General features: G+C 40.6%; 1 protein-coding gene across 1 annotated transcript in view; it reads left to right on the plus strand.

Annotated features, from left to right (window-relative positions):
* Positions 1 to 15,876, plus strand: part of WLS (Wnt ligand secretion mediator) — a 68,895-nt gene that overhangs the window by 37,045 nt on the left and 15,974 nt on the right. The window contains exons 2-4 of the mRNA XM_077823986.1: positions 1,461 to 1,733; positions 9,958 to 10,082; positions 15,537 to 15,698. Coding sequence (XP_077680112.1) covers positions 1,461 to 1,733; positions 9,958 to 10,082; positions 15,537 to 15,698 — 560 coding nt within the window. The remainder of the gene's footprint in view (positions 1 to 1,460; positions 1,734 to 9,957; positions 10,083 to 15,536; positions 15,699 to 15,876) is intronic.

The following is a 15,876-nucleotide window of genomic DNA, read 5'->3' on the forward strand; positions in this document are numbered from 1 at the left end:
CCTGCAGACTCTTTCCTCTACCACTTTGCTGCTGTTCCCCAAGGTTTCACTTGATGGGCAGAGTCAAAGTTGAGGGGAAGCCTCATCTGTTGTTGCTACAACTCTGTAGCACCCACTGAAAAGGCATCCGAGTTGCTAACTCTTCTGAAAAGGCATTGTGAAATCTTGTTCAGGGGCCACAGTGATATCTCTGGCCCCAGCTGCACAGGATGCAAGTATGGCACAACTGCAGAAACTTGAATTAGTGACTGCAAAGACTGGGAGCCTCACAGCCCAGAGATTTTTAAGGTGACATTTTTAGCAAGCTACAAAAAGCGCAATAAAGCCTCTTACTCCTGGTTTGTAAAGCCTATCTATCAAAATTTCCTGTGAGTGATGGTGTCTCCTAGAGACCTGTTGCCATGAATGGAAGTCATTAGTTAATCCAGAGGTAGTAATGTTACCATGAGCGCTGTTTTGAAACTAATTCAGTTTAAAATGTGTTAACATGGCTTGACCAACTGGGGTGGATGGAGCCAAATGGTGTCTCGTCTCAATCTCTATGCATTCAGCTGGCTAAATCATGCTGATGCAATTTAAAAACAACTTGCATTCAAATTTCTCTCTGCAGAAATAAGGCTAAAGGCAAGGAAGGGCTTTGTATTTAAGAACTAGGAGCGATATGTTTTCTAGCTAGATAAAGTAAGCTGAGATGCATGTGGCTTTTTGTTTATTATAATGCCTCATCCTGGCCTCCCTTCTTACGTTAGAAATTTCCTTGGACAAGTATCTAGATGTGCAAGTGACGTAACATGACTGAACCCACAAATTAGATATATTGTTGTCTAATGTCTAATATGACCCTCCGGCTAGTTTTTTTATCTCTCAAATAAATAATTACAAGCACAAGAAAAGAGGCTAAGTTTTGAAAATCTGTAATTGCCTCTTTCTCTTAAAGAAGTTGAAATGCATAGGTGGCACATTCACATCTGTATGTTCTTCCACTATGCCATGTAGCAACTGATCTAGTAAAATCACAGCGCACAGTTTATAGAAATGTCTTTTCAGACCACATTTTCTTTAGTCACTCAGAAGGGCCATAAGTTGGACAACACTGCCTGATCCAGTGGATAGACGTACTACATTCTGCACCTCACTTCCGGTTGGCCTCCTTTAAAAGTGGCCCTCATGGTCACAGTGGCTACTCCATCATGTGATGCAAAATGCCACTGGCATGCCTAGTCAGTGGAACAAGGCTAAAACTTTCTCACCTAGAAACTTCTTTACTTAACTACTGTGTTGCTTCTTGCATATGTTGAAAGGATTCCTAAAGTATTTTTAAAAGGCTAATAGCAATGACTGCTCTCTTGTAACTGGTCTCCTGTACTTTTCTGTGGGGTTGAGGGGATAATCTGGTTTTATAAACTGTTAGTCATGTAACATGTTAAAGATTCTAAAAATGTGGCTTGTTTCAATTTCAGCTCCAAGTCCCACTTCGGCTGTGCCCTACCTGTCAATAAAATGTGTAGATGTCCGGAAAAACCACCACAAAACCAAATGGCTAATGCCCTGGGGACCCAACCAGTGTGAGAGGATCCGAGATCTTGACGAGGCAATGAGCAGACAAATAGAAGCCAATGACATTGTGTTTGCTGTTCACATCCCCCTCCCCACCAAGGAGATGAGTCCCTGGTTCCAGTTCATACTTGTTATCCTGCAGCTGGACATTGCGTTCAAGAAAAACAATGAGATAAGTATGTCACTCACCGTATCCCCCCAAATGTTTGATCAGTACAAGAAAACTTTGACCATAGTGTGTGGGGGTTTTTTGTTTTTAATTTCTCTTAAAATGTATTTTAATTGTCTATGTAGACAAAGTTGAGCTACATGGGGTACGTACGAACTGAGAACATATAAATGCTGTTCCCTTTTCAAACCATCATCTTAAGGAGAATTTTAACGTCCCGAGGCTCTGTCAATTTATGGATTATTTACTGTGTATAATATCATGGAAAAATCAAAATATCCCCCAACCGTACAAAAGGGAGTGACCATGGTAAGAGCAGTGTCTTCTCCAAATCCCCCTTTGTCAGATGCTACTATGTAACAAACCATTTTGTGCTTTAATACCGCTCCCACTGAAGTCCAATGGCAACAATCCACTGACTTAGTGGAACTAGGACTTGAACCATAAAACAAAGGTCACTAGCTGGGATCCATGATCTCCCTCTGCATGGGAGAAAATTAAAAAAGTTCCAGAAACTATGCTAGGTTAGTGATGCTAACCAGATAGTGCTATTTTAATCTGACGTGCAGCATTTTACTGGATGGGCTATAAAGCAGCGTGCTAATGCTGGAATGGCCGGTGGAAAGAACAGTCAGTTGTTAAAATTTTGTGTGAGCTAGGGAGGCTCCTTCTCATTGAAAAAGAAATTGTGGGGAGGGGACAGCTCCATAAAGGAAGGAAAGTTAGCATAAGGAACTCTCCTCCTCCTCCTCCTTCTTCCTCTCCCTCCCAACAAAAAATGCTGAAGCATAATTCTGATCTGATCTGCCATCAGAAATGGCCTTTTTCTTTACTCCCTCAGTTTGAGAGCACAAATATGGAGTGGACTCTTTCATATGTTCGAACATTACCTTGAGATCATTCCTGTTTTAGTCTTGCTCTTGTTGAGTGAACATGAATCTGTCCTCTCCTTGCTGTTACTGGGTGTAGTAGCCTTACGTTTTTGGATGAGAACATGCGCTGGCCCCGCCTTCAAGAGCTCATTCTGAAAGACTTTGCAATGGTAAAATGCATGGTTGATCTCCATTATGCTACTGTTTGGAAGTCAGTCCCCTAAGATCCATGTCCCAAATTATTATGTAGTGTTGTTACAAATTAATCAGTAGTACTCCTAACAAAGCTAAAATCAACCATATTAAATCTACACTTTTTTTTTCTTCTAGTGAGCACATATCTCTTGCATTTATAAATTAGCTTTTCAAGGCTACTGAAATCTGCATAGGCACAGTCAGAAAACCAGAGAAAGGATAAGAGGGATGTTCATCTGTACTCAACAGCGACCCTGTAACTTTCTGATGTTTGCTTGAACTGGTTTTCACTTTTCACTGCAAAAGCCAGGACCTCTGTTCATTAGGGTCTGCAAGCTGTTTGAGCTGAACAAAAGTGTATTTGCAATACTACTCTGTACTCGAATTTTCTAGCTGAGTTGGATTATTTTGAGGAATCTGATATTAGGATTCTGGGAGGGAGTATGTATACAATATTTGCCTGGGGGAGAGGGGGAGCGGGGCTCCAGTGACAAGGTTGCAGTGACTCATGTTATTTTTGATGTAGGTTTTTCCTCTGACCAGTTAGAGTTCTAAATTTTGCCATTTGAGCCATAGGGCAAGGATAATGGGAGACTGTCATAGTTCTACCACAGTTTAATTAGTATTACTCTGCTTGCTTATTATGCATCACTGACTGTTTAGAATGCCACAAGTTGGGGATGTATGTCAGTCTAATAACTTTAGAACTTGGTCATTGACTAAACAGGGGCTTTCCTTTGGTAGAATGAAATGATAGTCATGGCACTGTGGCCCCAAGTGGACTCTGTAGGATGTTTTTTCTCAAAGCAACACAAATTGGGTAGCCCTAAAATATACCTTCAGGAATGCTGAATGGTATTACGCCCTTCAGAAGAAAGGAAGACCACCTTCATGCACATCTTTAGAATGTGATTAGGTCTTTGATAAGGATCCAGATACTTAAGAGCAAACTGCCTTTTTCTATGTCTTTCAACTCACATTGAAAGCTGCCTGAGTTTGGCTTTTCTCTAAAAATGGCTAATTTCTGGATCTAAACAGGCTATTCCTATTTAATGCAATGTTTACTCAAGTATTGAAAACAACAAATCCTCTTGGTCAGTTTGACTGTTCTGCAAAAGATGGGGAGCATGGAGAAATCTGCCAAAGAAGTCTGAACTGCTGAAGTGGTTAAAATGGTCTGTATTTGGCTATTGAAATGTGCCATGCATATTTCATTTAATTGGTCAAGCAGGTAATGACTGCAAATAGAATTCCAGTCTTATCTCAGTGCAGTAAGTTTCATTCACATAAACTGTATGAAACAAATGCTCTGTGTGGATAACATTGGCCAGTCTCCATCAATAACACAGCTGTTGAAAGAGCTTAGTTACCAGGACGATGGATGGCACTCGCTGAGGGAATGTTTGTATGCAGTAATCTGACATTTAGCTGGCTGGCAGCAACCTTGAAAGTGAAGTAGAACTGGGGGGGGAGCATTGTGGTGATCTGGTTTCTGACCACAAGAAATCGCTTGTTTAGAGTCGGCACAAAAGGCTTCTTTTGAAACCTGAAGTGTTACTCTATTACTGTGCAATTAGATCTTATTCCTGTCATTGAGTTAGAGAACACTGGAAACTTTTTGGGACTGGGTAAAATGCCACTCAGCTCATCAGTGCTCATTCCACCATAAAGCACCTGGTTTCAAACCAACTATTTCTTGACTGACCTACAGTACACATGCCTCAACTTAGCCCAGCATCTAGCAGGCCATTGCCTGCACTTATGCTCGTCCAAACTTTCATGCATTCTGGCCTTTGATCCTTCGGCAGTAACTTTGCATTCAGGAGGTAATATTCCAATTTGGGTACACATCCAACAACAGCTTAAATCCTCTTTCACTTGCTTAATAGGTTTGCATTAGATTCTATCAGTTGTTGTTCTCATAACTTAAGTCCTTCAACTTAAATTTCCAATCCTCAGTCCTCTCTAGTCTTAAGTAATAGAAATAACTGTCTGAACATCTTGCCGCCATCACCACATTGGTTATAGCTGAATGCTTAGTGGAAGAGAGATAATGTGCTGTATCACTGGACACAGTATTTGTCTGCTGTACCTTCTTGGATGTAGGACTTCCTTGTTCATCAAGCTTCGCCTGTTGTACATCATCAGTGCACAATGGTCCAGTCTTCCAGATCAGTAATAATGAACATTAGCACTCCTCCTCAGACTACGTTATATTTAACCTCTTATGCAGAGAACGGATTTACTTTTATTCACAGTTAGTGAACTTGGACTTGGTTTTATTCCCGACTCTTGCTACAAACTTGGCCAAGTCACTTGACATATCTGCCTCAGTTTCAACATGTATAAAATGAGGAAAACACTTGAAATCGATTATACGAAATGTGCTTTATAAGCAGGAGGTGCTGGCAGCATTTTATTACGTAGTAAATCAATGGCGTGACTTTACCTACAACATTCCCTAACTGTTTTGTGAAGGACGTAAAACACTTTCAGCCAAATAAATATAAAAAAGTGAAGGTGGGGAGACACATTTTAAGTGAATCTTAAAAAATCCTAATAGATGTGAATAACTTAAGTTTCCAGTACTGTCAGCATGAAGGAAAAAAATCTCCTTCAGGAAAAAAAAGTGGTGATGGTAATCACACCATAGTTCGTCTAGCCCTGCATGCTCCTACTGAGATTTGTGTGAGCTGGCCCGTTGCTCTTCGTAGGCTGGCTGGCTTGTACTTCTATCCTTTGCTAGCCGTCTGCTAATGCCAAAACTGACAATTTTTTCTAGTTGCAAGTGTCTTTCCAGATTGCTGTATTAGTATGCGGCTGGCACAGACCTGTCATTCTGTGAAGTGACTTCCCTATTTTTAGACTCTCTCTCTCTCTCTCTCTCTCTCACACACACACACACACACACACACACACACACACACACCACACACACACACACACACACACACACAACTAATAACAGTTTAAAGGGAGTCGGGTGAAAGCTCCTAGCAGTTGAATCTCTAGCCTCAAAATCCAGACACATTGAGATGTGACGTGGGGAATGCAAAGAGAGCTAAATCGTCTTTCTTTAGGGCTCTTGTAATTGTGACCTCAGTTATCTTATGGATGTCCATGAAACTGTCATGGAGAAGTCTGTGACTGGCTGGAAGCCTTAGGAGAACGTGGGTACCAGGAGACAGTCATCCTTGGCACACTGCCTACTGTATAAACAAGTTTATTTTCTCATTTAGAGAGTTTCAAAATAATCCAGTGGGGCAGGTCAGATTATTATTCACCACATCTTGGTATTGACAACTGAGGTGCTATGAGGATGTGAAATCTGGAATTTTCTCCAGCCATGGCTCTGTTATCCATGCAGCATCTTGTTACATTTACAATGGAATTGCATAACCACCTTTTCTGTGCACAAGTGTCCTGTGCATCTATGGAAGGTTCATCTAGTCTGAGCATGCAGTGGGGGGAAGTGGAAGGGAAACCCTCACAACTACACATGCTTAATCTGAATCTTAACTATATACGGTAGCCTGTTATAGGTGCCTGGCCAGTCTCATGTTTTGACACCAAAGGAGGTGGTGGATACCATGTTTGTGTGTAACCCCATCCACCGCAGTGTTTTTGCAGCCGTACATGGTTCTGAAAACTGGAGAATTCTATGCAACATGGAGGAACTAAGTAACTAATTCCCTGAACATTGATATTTTGACAAGCTAAATATATTTATGGGCACTCAGAGACAGGCGAGGTGCTGCTCTTCCTCATCTACTCTCTCTTTCTCCCTGAATCGGAAATCTCTCCTGCTTTCTCTATACCTTAAGTATGGAGAAGATACTACCCCCTCTTCACACTCCTCTCTACTTTTCCCTGCCCATACATGACTCTTTAATTCCCTTTATAGGAAGGATGTGTGGCTTCCTTTCCAAAGCCTTGAAGGTGTTGCCTGTTATCCTGGTTCTGATTATGTTTTGGGGGATGGAATCCTTACTCTCATCCCCAAAAGTACCTGGCGCTATCTTGAATGGGCTCTGTTCCCATCCTGCAGCTGTCTGAGCTCAAAGAGCACTCCATATGATCTGAAGTGGAGGCACCCAAAAGCCAGGAGTAGAGAAGATAAAAGACCACTGGAAGATGAGCCCTTAATGGAATATGAGGGGGCCATTTGGCTGAGACTTTTGTTTAGAGGTCTTAATATTTCTTGTGACTTCATCTGCAAGGTCCCTACCCTCTATATTTAAATCCCTCCTTGAAGACCCAATTTTTTGCCATGCTAAATTCCTCATAGGCAGCCAATTTATACCAACTAGCTCAAGAAGCACAATTTTGACTACTTTATTTGTATGTTGTACCCTTTTCCCATGCCCCATTCTCAGTTCACCTCTCTAATTTAACTTAAAGTATAAGCTCCTCAGGACAAATGTTGTGCCTTACTTCTGTAAAGAAGGCACATACTGTGTATTGGGCATTACAAGAAGCGAGTAATATGTTGATGGGGAGTCTCTTTGTTCGTTCCTCCGATGATCTGTGTCTGACATCCAGTTTTAAAACCACTCCCTTGTCTTGCGGCCAAACATAGTGGGGTGTCTGCTTTTTGCTCCAATTTCCACACCTTACTATAGTATGTTAACTATATACATGGTCCCTGTTGTTTTTTTTTTTTTTTTTTAAATCTGCAACATCAGCAATGTTACCCAGCTGAACAAAAAGTATGAAAGAACAGTTAACTGTCTAAGGGGTTTAGTATAGCCAATACAAGTAGGAGTTACAAACCTTCCATGGTTTAAAGTATTTAGCAGAAATTGTGTGTGTATATATATCAAATAATTTTTGACCCCCACCTCCCCCATGCACCCAGGTGGGGAATCCAAGTCTCTTTATACTGTATTGGTACGTAAGAACCTTTCTGTTCTTGTCAATTTGAAGGGACACTTCAGTCAGGTTGCATCTCTGATGGGTGGAATAATCCCATACTACTGCTTAATAAAACTCTGAACATTTGAAAAATCAAATATATTTCTTCTTTGCATTTCTCTTGACTTGTACAAAAATATACTAGTTTAATTTTTTGCTTTCTGGTTTTCATGACCGGTGATAATGCAGCAGTGTTTTAGTTTGCAAAAATGAAGTGGTTTTTAAAAACTGTTCCCACTGGAATTGAAGTCCTGAATATTCCCATTTTATGGTTTGTAAAATTGGGGTGTGTGGGTGGGCTTTTGGGACCAAGTTTGACTGGACTATTTAGCCATTATTTGCTGAAATACTAAAACAGTGGACCTGAGCTCATGTATTCATATTTCAAGGAAGCCTAAGTAACTATTGCAAAGATAGTTCTGGGATATCAGAACTCATGATCGATTTGGAAGACACAGATCACACATGCGACAAAAACAGCTCAGAAAAACCATGTTGGCGTCCACATTAAAGTTTGAGAGAGCCACCTCCAAACACACTATAAATAGCAAGTCTAAACCACAAACCCATCCACACCCCTTCCCAGCATTCTGTATGAGTGTACCATTACATAATCCCAACAAAAACATAACTCTGAAAACGATGACACATGCGTAGGCCAAGCAGAGCTTCAAGAATCTGTTCTTATTCTATTGTAGATTTGAAATATCATCCCTTGTAAACTGTAAAGGCCAGTTGCTCAAAAGAGCACAGCATGCATGGTTTGGGCCAGAGATTCAAAAGAATATGTTGGGTACAGAGTTCCTTGTCAATCTGCACCCATGTGAACTGTATAAGTACGGTGGGATTAGGTGGATTTTGTTTCAAGATCCCTTTTGTAAAACATATCTGTTCATAGTTTGTATATAAATGGCCTTTCTAAACCTCTTCAGTTGAATAGACTAGATGGAATGTATGTGGCGACTTATCACATGGTGAGATTCTGGTCCGTTCGCAACCATGCAACCTTCCACTTTTAGGGAATTTCAAAGCAGATGCTGTTTGTGGCAACCTGTACTTTGAACAACTACTGCTCCAGGCCTGTCCACCATTTTCTGCATCTGCTTCAAAGTGTGAGGTGAAGAAAGACACTCTTCTGAGAAAGACATTAGAAATGGTGAAAATGGACAGGAAAAGAATGAGTGGGAGAAAAGCAGAAGAGAATGTCCATTAAGGTTTTTTAACATGTTCTATCTTACTATACTTAATATAAGTACGTGAAGTGGGGTAGGGCCCGTTACTGAGTGAGAGTTCTGCTTTCATTGGTAGCTATAATATAAATTCAATTGCAGCCATGGTGAAGTGAGTCATGAGGCAGCAGAGCCTTGACATAGGATGCCAGATCATGTGCATGTGCCCTAGGAGCCGGGTTACATAACACTACAAGTTAGCAAGCATAGAAAAGAATACCCAACACTCATGACCAATAAAGATCGGTCACCCTGGACTTCTAGGATTCTTACTGGAGAATAGATAAACATCCTACAGAGCAGGGATCTCCAACTCAAATCACCACAAGGGCCACATGAGGACTAGTATGTTGGTCCGAGGGCCGCATCACTGAAACCTTTTCATACAACGATACAAAAGTATGGTAAAAAATGAAGAGGAGTATAGTATGCTATTAAAAGTCAATGTATTAACTTTTTTAAAACTAATGCAAAGAGGGGATTTTAATAAAATATAAACACTCAGTAATGCACCTCACTCAAATGACAAAACACGCATTTACTTTTAGATTTACTTTGGTTAAAGCTGCCCCACCCCCACTTCACCCCTCCCCCAAATCCCCACCCTGGCCCCGCCTCTTCTCCGCCTTCTCCCCCGAGCATGCCACATTCCTGCTCCTTCCCCCCACCCCCCACTCCTGGAAAGTCCTAAGCGCTGCCAAACAGCTGTTTGGCGGCAGGAAGTGCGGAGAGGTAGGCAGAGGAGCGGGGATGCAGCACGCTCGGGGTGGGGGCAGGGGGTGAGGGGAGCTTGGCTGCCGGTGGAGTCTGCACCTATGGCGGGCCGCAGGAAATAACTCCGCGGGCCGCATGTGTGTTTGAGACCCCGCTATAGAGGGTAAATATCCATATGAGTTGAATGGGGGGATTTCCATCACCATATGTAAATCAGTTTATCCTTATGTTCTAAAATATTTATTCTCGCACCTTTTTTTGTTACATACTGTTCCTTTCATAATAAGCTTGGTTGTTACTCTTGCAGAAGACAATGCAGAAGTTACACTTGATGTGTCCTTGGCCTATCGTGATGACATGTTCAGTGAATGGAAAGAAATGGCACATGCGATAGAGACCCGAAAGCTAAAATGTTCTTTTGCCTCTCCAAAAGTAGGTATTGCTAGTTTCTATGAGCTCTTTGTTAGAATTGTGTTTAGTTGCAGCTTTCAGCATTACCAGGTTTCTGTTGGGTGTACAGTAAGTGGATGTGAGTTGCAGAGGGAAATGCTGCCCATAAAACTGACTTCAAAGACTCCAAGGCAAGAGTGACACTGTGTGTGTTCTCTCTAAGGAATGAAACTGGGATCCCAAGTAGTCATTAATCCTGGGGTCTAAATTGATTTTTTTTTTAAAAGCATTATAGGTTTACTTTAAGAAAAATTTTTTTTTTTTTTTTTTAATCACTGCATGTTCTGGAAGGAAAATTTTCGGGGGGGGGGAATCCCTACTACAATAAGGTGTTAAGGAGTTGTGAACACTGGGCTAACAATTGTGACTTGGTGGGTTGCTTGAGTGGGTACCTGAGGTTGAGTAATGGGGGAGGTGGGAAGAAGAAGGAAAGGTAACTCTCCTTTTTGTAATTCTAGTATTTGGGGGAAGATAACTGTGATTCCAGTTCTTTGTGCTCCTGGTGAGGAGTCGGAAATGGCATTTCCTGTAGCAAATCACATCCCTGGTGGTGGTTATATTCGTGCATGAGAGTCCTGTTAGGGACCAGGGGCCCGCTGTGCTGGCTGCTGTACAGATACAGAGCAAAAAGATAATCCCTGCCTCAGAGTTCGCAGCCATGTAAGACAAGAAACAATTGGTAGATATAACAGATGAATGGGGGAGCTCCAGGAAATAATGATAGTATTAGCATAATGAGCAGTGGTGTCAGTGTACCAGCTGACTGTCTATTGCAAGTTGGGTGGTGGTGCTGGGGGTTTTGGGTATGAGTAGGTTTGATGGCAAAGGAGAGCGTTAACTAAGTATTTGAAAGAGATCAATGAGGTAGCTTTGTAGGTGTTTGCAGGGAACTATTTCCGGAAGTAAGAAGCAGTGTGGGGAGGAATCATGAAGGTGCTCATTTGAAAACTGAACACATGGGTATCAAAAGCTGGCCATTGGCAGAATTGACTAGGGAAGTCAATATCTCAGCATGAAGTGAATGTGGGGGTAGGCTTTGAAAGTGAAGACAAGTACTCTTGCGTTTGATGCATGGAAGAGGAGGAGCCAGTGAGGGATACAAATACTGGGTGATTTGGACAAAATAAGGGGTCAGGAAAATGACCTTTGCAGCAATGTTTTGAATGGATATAAGTGGGGCAAGATTGGCCTTGACAAATGTAGGGAAGAGGGTGTTGAAGATCTGGCCAAGAATCTTAGATGTGCAGATGGAGAGACTGTATCTTCAAGATATTATGCAGGAAGAACTGATCAAACTTAGCCTGGATGTGAGGATCTGTGTCTATCTAGAGTGCTTACCTCTGTGTTGGTCATGTTGAGCTTAAGCTGACAGCTGGAAGTCCATGAGGAAATGTCTGAAAGACCGGCTAAGATTTTACTCTCTAAAATAGAGAGAGCATCAGCAGGGAAATGATGGTGGAACTTGTATTTGTGAATGAGTGAGATTGCCAAGAGGCAAGGTGTAGAGGGAGAAGACCTGGACAAAGCCTTGTGGGACCTGTCCTACTTCCTCCTGAAGTTGGAAAAGGATCTTTCAAATGACATGCGGAAGGCTGATCAGAGGGAGGGAGAACCTGGGAAGGACAGAGTCACAAAAGCCAGGACAAGAACTTCAGCATAGTCAACCATGCTCCTCCTCTTGAAAGTGGCCAACGGGTCAAGGAGACTGAGGATACAGAATCCATCCTAATTCGGGTAGGAAGAGATCATTAGAGAAATGAGAACTGTTTCAGTGGAGTGCAAGTGGTGGAAGCTGTATTGGAGAGGGTCTAGAATGGAATTGGAAGAGACTCCCAGCAGGGCTTGTAGACAGCACATCTGATCGATGAGCTTGCGGATGAAGGGGGTGGATGAGGCAGTAGCTGGAGAGGCAAGAGGGGTCAAGGATATCTTTTGAGGATGGGAGAGCCTAAAGTATGCTTGTATTGAGAGGAAAGAGCCAGAGGAGAGCGAGAGGTTAAGGAGAAGGGTAAAGAATGACTGCAGGGCAGAGATTATGAGGTTGTTGAGGGATTGTACTGAGTTTATATTTAATGGCCATCTTCCATATACAAGCTGGAATAATGCATAAAATAACTGTATTTAAGTAAAAGCGATTAAATATCAGGGTCTTATTTATTTATTTATCTATTTATTTATTTATTTCAAAATCAAACTGATCTTGTTTTGCTAATTTTTTTTAAATCTGTTTTAAAATGAAATGTGACTTTAATACAAAATATGTTTTAAGGCTAAACTATGATAAGCTCTTAAAACATTTAAATAATAAATATGCTGAATCCCTGATGGAGCCTCTATCTAAAACTCTGAGTTAAAGTCTGCTTTTCTATATGAAGAAGGATCTTTTCTCCAGTTCAACTTTTGAGGTAGTTTTTTACAAATGTGGCACAAATAGGTCATGTACTGTAATAAGGACATGATCCTGTGGTGGACTCGGGCTGCGTTACTGGGTGCAAGGCAAAGTCATCACAGGCATTGGGACCGGGCCTCTGATTCCAGGAGACACCATCATTTCATCAGGACCATTCAATAAGCCCATCTAGTTTCTCATTAAGTTGTAACAAACTGAACAAAAGTTCAAGTGTGTAGCTTTGTCACAGTCAATGCTGCAAACATAGAAAAGATAAGCATTCTAGAAGATAATGAAGGGAACCTGAAACTTGACATATGGGTGCAATGCTCATTTAAGGCATCTTTTAGCAAAGTACAAATCTAGGAATAAAGGAAAATCATGTTGAAATTACAAGATACTTCCATAACAACCACTTTGCCTCAGCTTCACTGAAGAGAGCAGGAGGATCCAAACTTGTTCTTCCCCAAGATGCATGATGGAATTCCTTGGTTGACTGTCTGAAGCTGTTTGTTAAGAACTGGCCCATTCTGATGACAATTTGTGAAGAAAAGCATGACAAAATAGATGGAACTATCACAGCCAAAGTAGGCAACATCAAACTTAAGGGAAAATGTAAGTGGTAGAATTCAGTATATTCCATTTATTTCCATAGCCTTGGGCAAACTGAAGAAAGAGTGCTGCTGTATTGCTGATGCTGTTGAAATTTGGAAAGTACTTAGACATTGAAAAAAGAGAGTGCAGGCAGTAAAGAAGCGGATGGATCAAGGACTTACTCCACCTAATTTTCCTGCCAATATTCTCAACCAGGGTAGATGCCTAACTGCTGAAGATCAGATTACTATGACCTAGATATCTAAATATTCACCCATCAATCATGCCAACCATAATAAATTGAAGGGCTGGAGATGAACCATTCGAGCAGTGAATGTTTGCAGCTGATCTTTTAAAAGAAAGTCACACCACTTAATTGATTTAAATCACTAGCCAAGCACTTGGAACCATAGTTTGTTGAAGTTCTAAACCAGCTTTTGACAGCAATAGCCTCTTCTGCAGGCACGGAGTATTTTCTTCATTTGAACTAATTCATGCAAGGTTGAAAAATCAAGTGGGAGTTAAAATAGGAAAACTTGTCTCTCTTTCTTCCAGGCTGTGAATAAGAAGGAAGGGGATCAGATCTCCTAGTTTAAGTTGGAAAAACTTTGGAAACAGTCTCTTGAAAATGAGACCAAGGGTAGGTATGTCTATGCTAGAAACACTGTACTGTGGCAGTGGAAACACTACAGTGACAGAAGGGAGGGTTCTGTTGCTAAAGTAAATCCACCTCTCTGAGAGGTAGTAGCTAGGTCGTCTGAAGAATTCTTCCATCTAGCGCTGTCTACACTGTGTGGCTTAGGTCATCTTAACTATGTCTGTCTCAGGTGTGACTTTTACACACCCATAAACAATGTATCTAGGTTGGCCTAACTTTCTAGTATAGAGCAGCCCTCAGGTGAGTAGGAAATTAAGCTCAAGTCACTTTCACTTAAGCATATTTGAAATTTTTCCAGGCTCACCTGAAAGTTTTAATTAATTTGCTGCAGTTAATCCCTCTGTTCCTTTAATAAATCATTTAGTTGAAAATGTGAAACATCTTATAAGAGATTATGTATCCGAAACTTTAAGGTTGTTTTATTAAAAGTACATTGAGTAAAACTTTAATCGGCCAGTAAATAAGGAATATATCATTCATCATTTTCTAACATACTAAAAATCTGAAAATATCAACCTATATAATTGTTTAAACAAATACATATAGTTATAATGTATCCTCCTAGGTAGCAAAAAAGTACCAGTCTAATGTAAAGGCTCTATCTAATTGTAAATAAACACATTTTAATGGTTATCAACCAATGAAAATGTACCTTTCTTTAGAAAATTAACTGAAGTACAAATGGAGAGGTTAATGAAAATCAATTATTTTAAGCATGATTTAAGTGACCAAGTGGAAAGCATAGGTTTTTTTTGGTTTTGTTTTTTTTAAATCAATCTACCCTGATAAATATTAAGCAACAATGGATCTATTAATAGGGTTTTGCTGGCAGTTTGACAAACCATGCTGGTTAATTGATTACAGACCTCTTATCCCTTCTTAGCATCTGATATTTGAATATTAGATGCTGCATAACTACTTCCTGCTTACATTTTTTGTCTAAATGCTTAATACAATCAATATCAATTACAGACTTTAGGTCTAGGGGTCTAAATACAATTTCTATTACTTATTATATTCACTACCTGTATTTATTTGTAAGACTTTCTGTATGAAAATTGAACATTAAAAATGCATGACTTACATTCTAAAACTTCTACACAATAAAATAACTTTTAAAATGAACATGCCTAAGTACACTTGATTGGATTGTAGTGATCTGCGCTGTGAAACAAGCGGAATAATTTAACAGTACCAATATTACTGACTAATGCTGCAATTAACTGGCTAGTTGAATGTGCACCTATAGGCTCTACTGGATGGAATTGGAACTGTTCAACCATGTATCAAGCCCTGTTCTGCTAACAGAGAGTCTCCTTTAACTCTGTTAAGAAAAGCCAGACCAAGAGGACTTGTAACCTACCCTTGCTACCACAGGAAGTTCTGAGTAACCATAGCATATAGCATAGTGACACCTATGAACTTCTTTTTGGCCACGGGTTAAAACGGGCAATAGTTATAGCATTGAAGCAAATTGTTACTGTTCAGGAAGAAAAGGGCTAAAATATGTTCATCAATTTATATTTTCAGAGAAAACTGGTTGATACATAATGAACTGCTTCTCCATGTGGATTTGCTTTCTTTTTATATTTATTAGTACTTACTTCCCAGTTCCCTAAAAGGGGAAAGGTTGGGATGTGATGAAACAAGAAGTCTATGCTGTACATCTCCAAATTAGAGCCCCTGGAAGGACTAGTTACTGCTTTAAAACTATCGATTTATCATCTTAGAAGTCCAAATAAAAGTGAACAAAGCTGACCCCTTTGCATTTTCCCTCTCTCTGCTATTCCACTAGACCATAGAGCATGAAGGCCGATACTATGACTGTGATGTGCTCCCTTTCATGGAAATTGGAACTGTGGCTCACAAATTCTACCTCCTCAACATTCGACTCCCTGTGAATGAAAGGAAACTAATTAATGTGGGAATTGGGGAAATAAAGGATGTTCGCCTGGTGGTAAGTGTGCATGTTTCATTTCTATCTTTGCTCTGGGCTCCCGTCTCCTCTAGAGTAGGTGTTTAATGTAGACTCACTGCTGTGTCAAAGGTGGGAGGATACCTGTAGAATCCAACCTTTATTGGGCTTATGATTTTACTGTGGTAAAGTAACCCATGACTGATGGCAAAACTTCTTC

This window comes from Eretmochelys imbricata, chromosome 8 (assembly GCF_965152235.1).
Source record: "Eretmochelys imbricata isolate rEreImb1 chromosome 8, rEreImb1.hap1, whole genome shotgun sequence".
NCBI classification, from domain to species: Eukaryota; Metazoa; Chordata; order Testudines; family Cheloniidae; genus Eretmochelys; species Eretmochelys imbricata.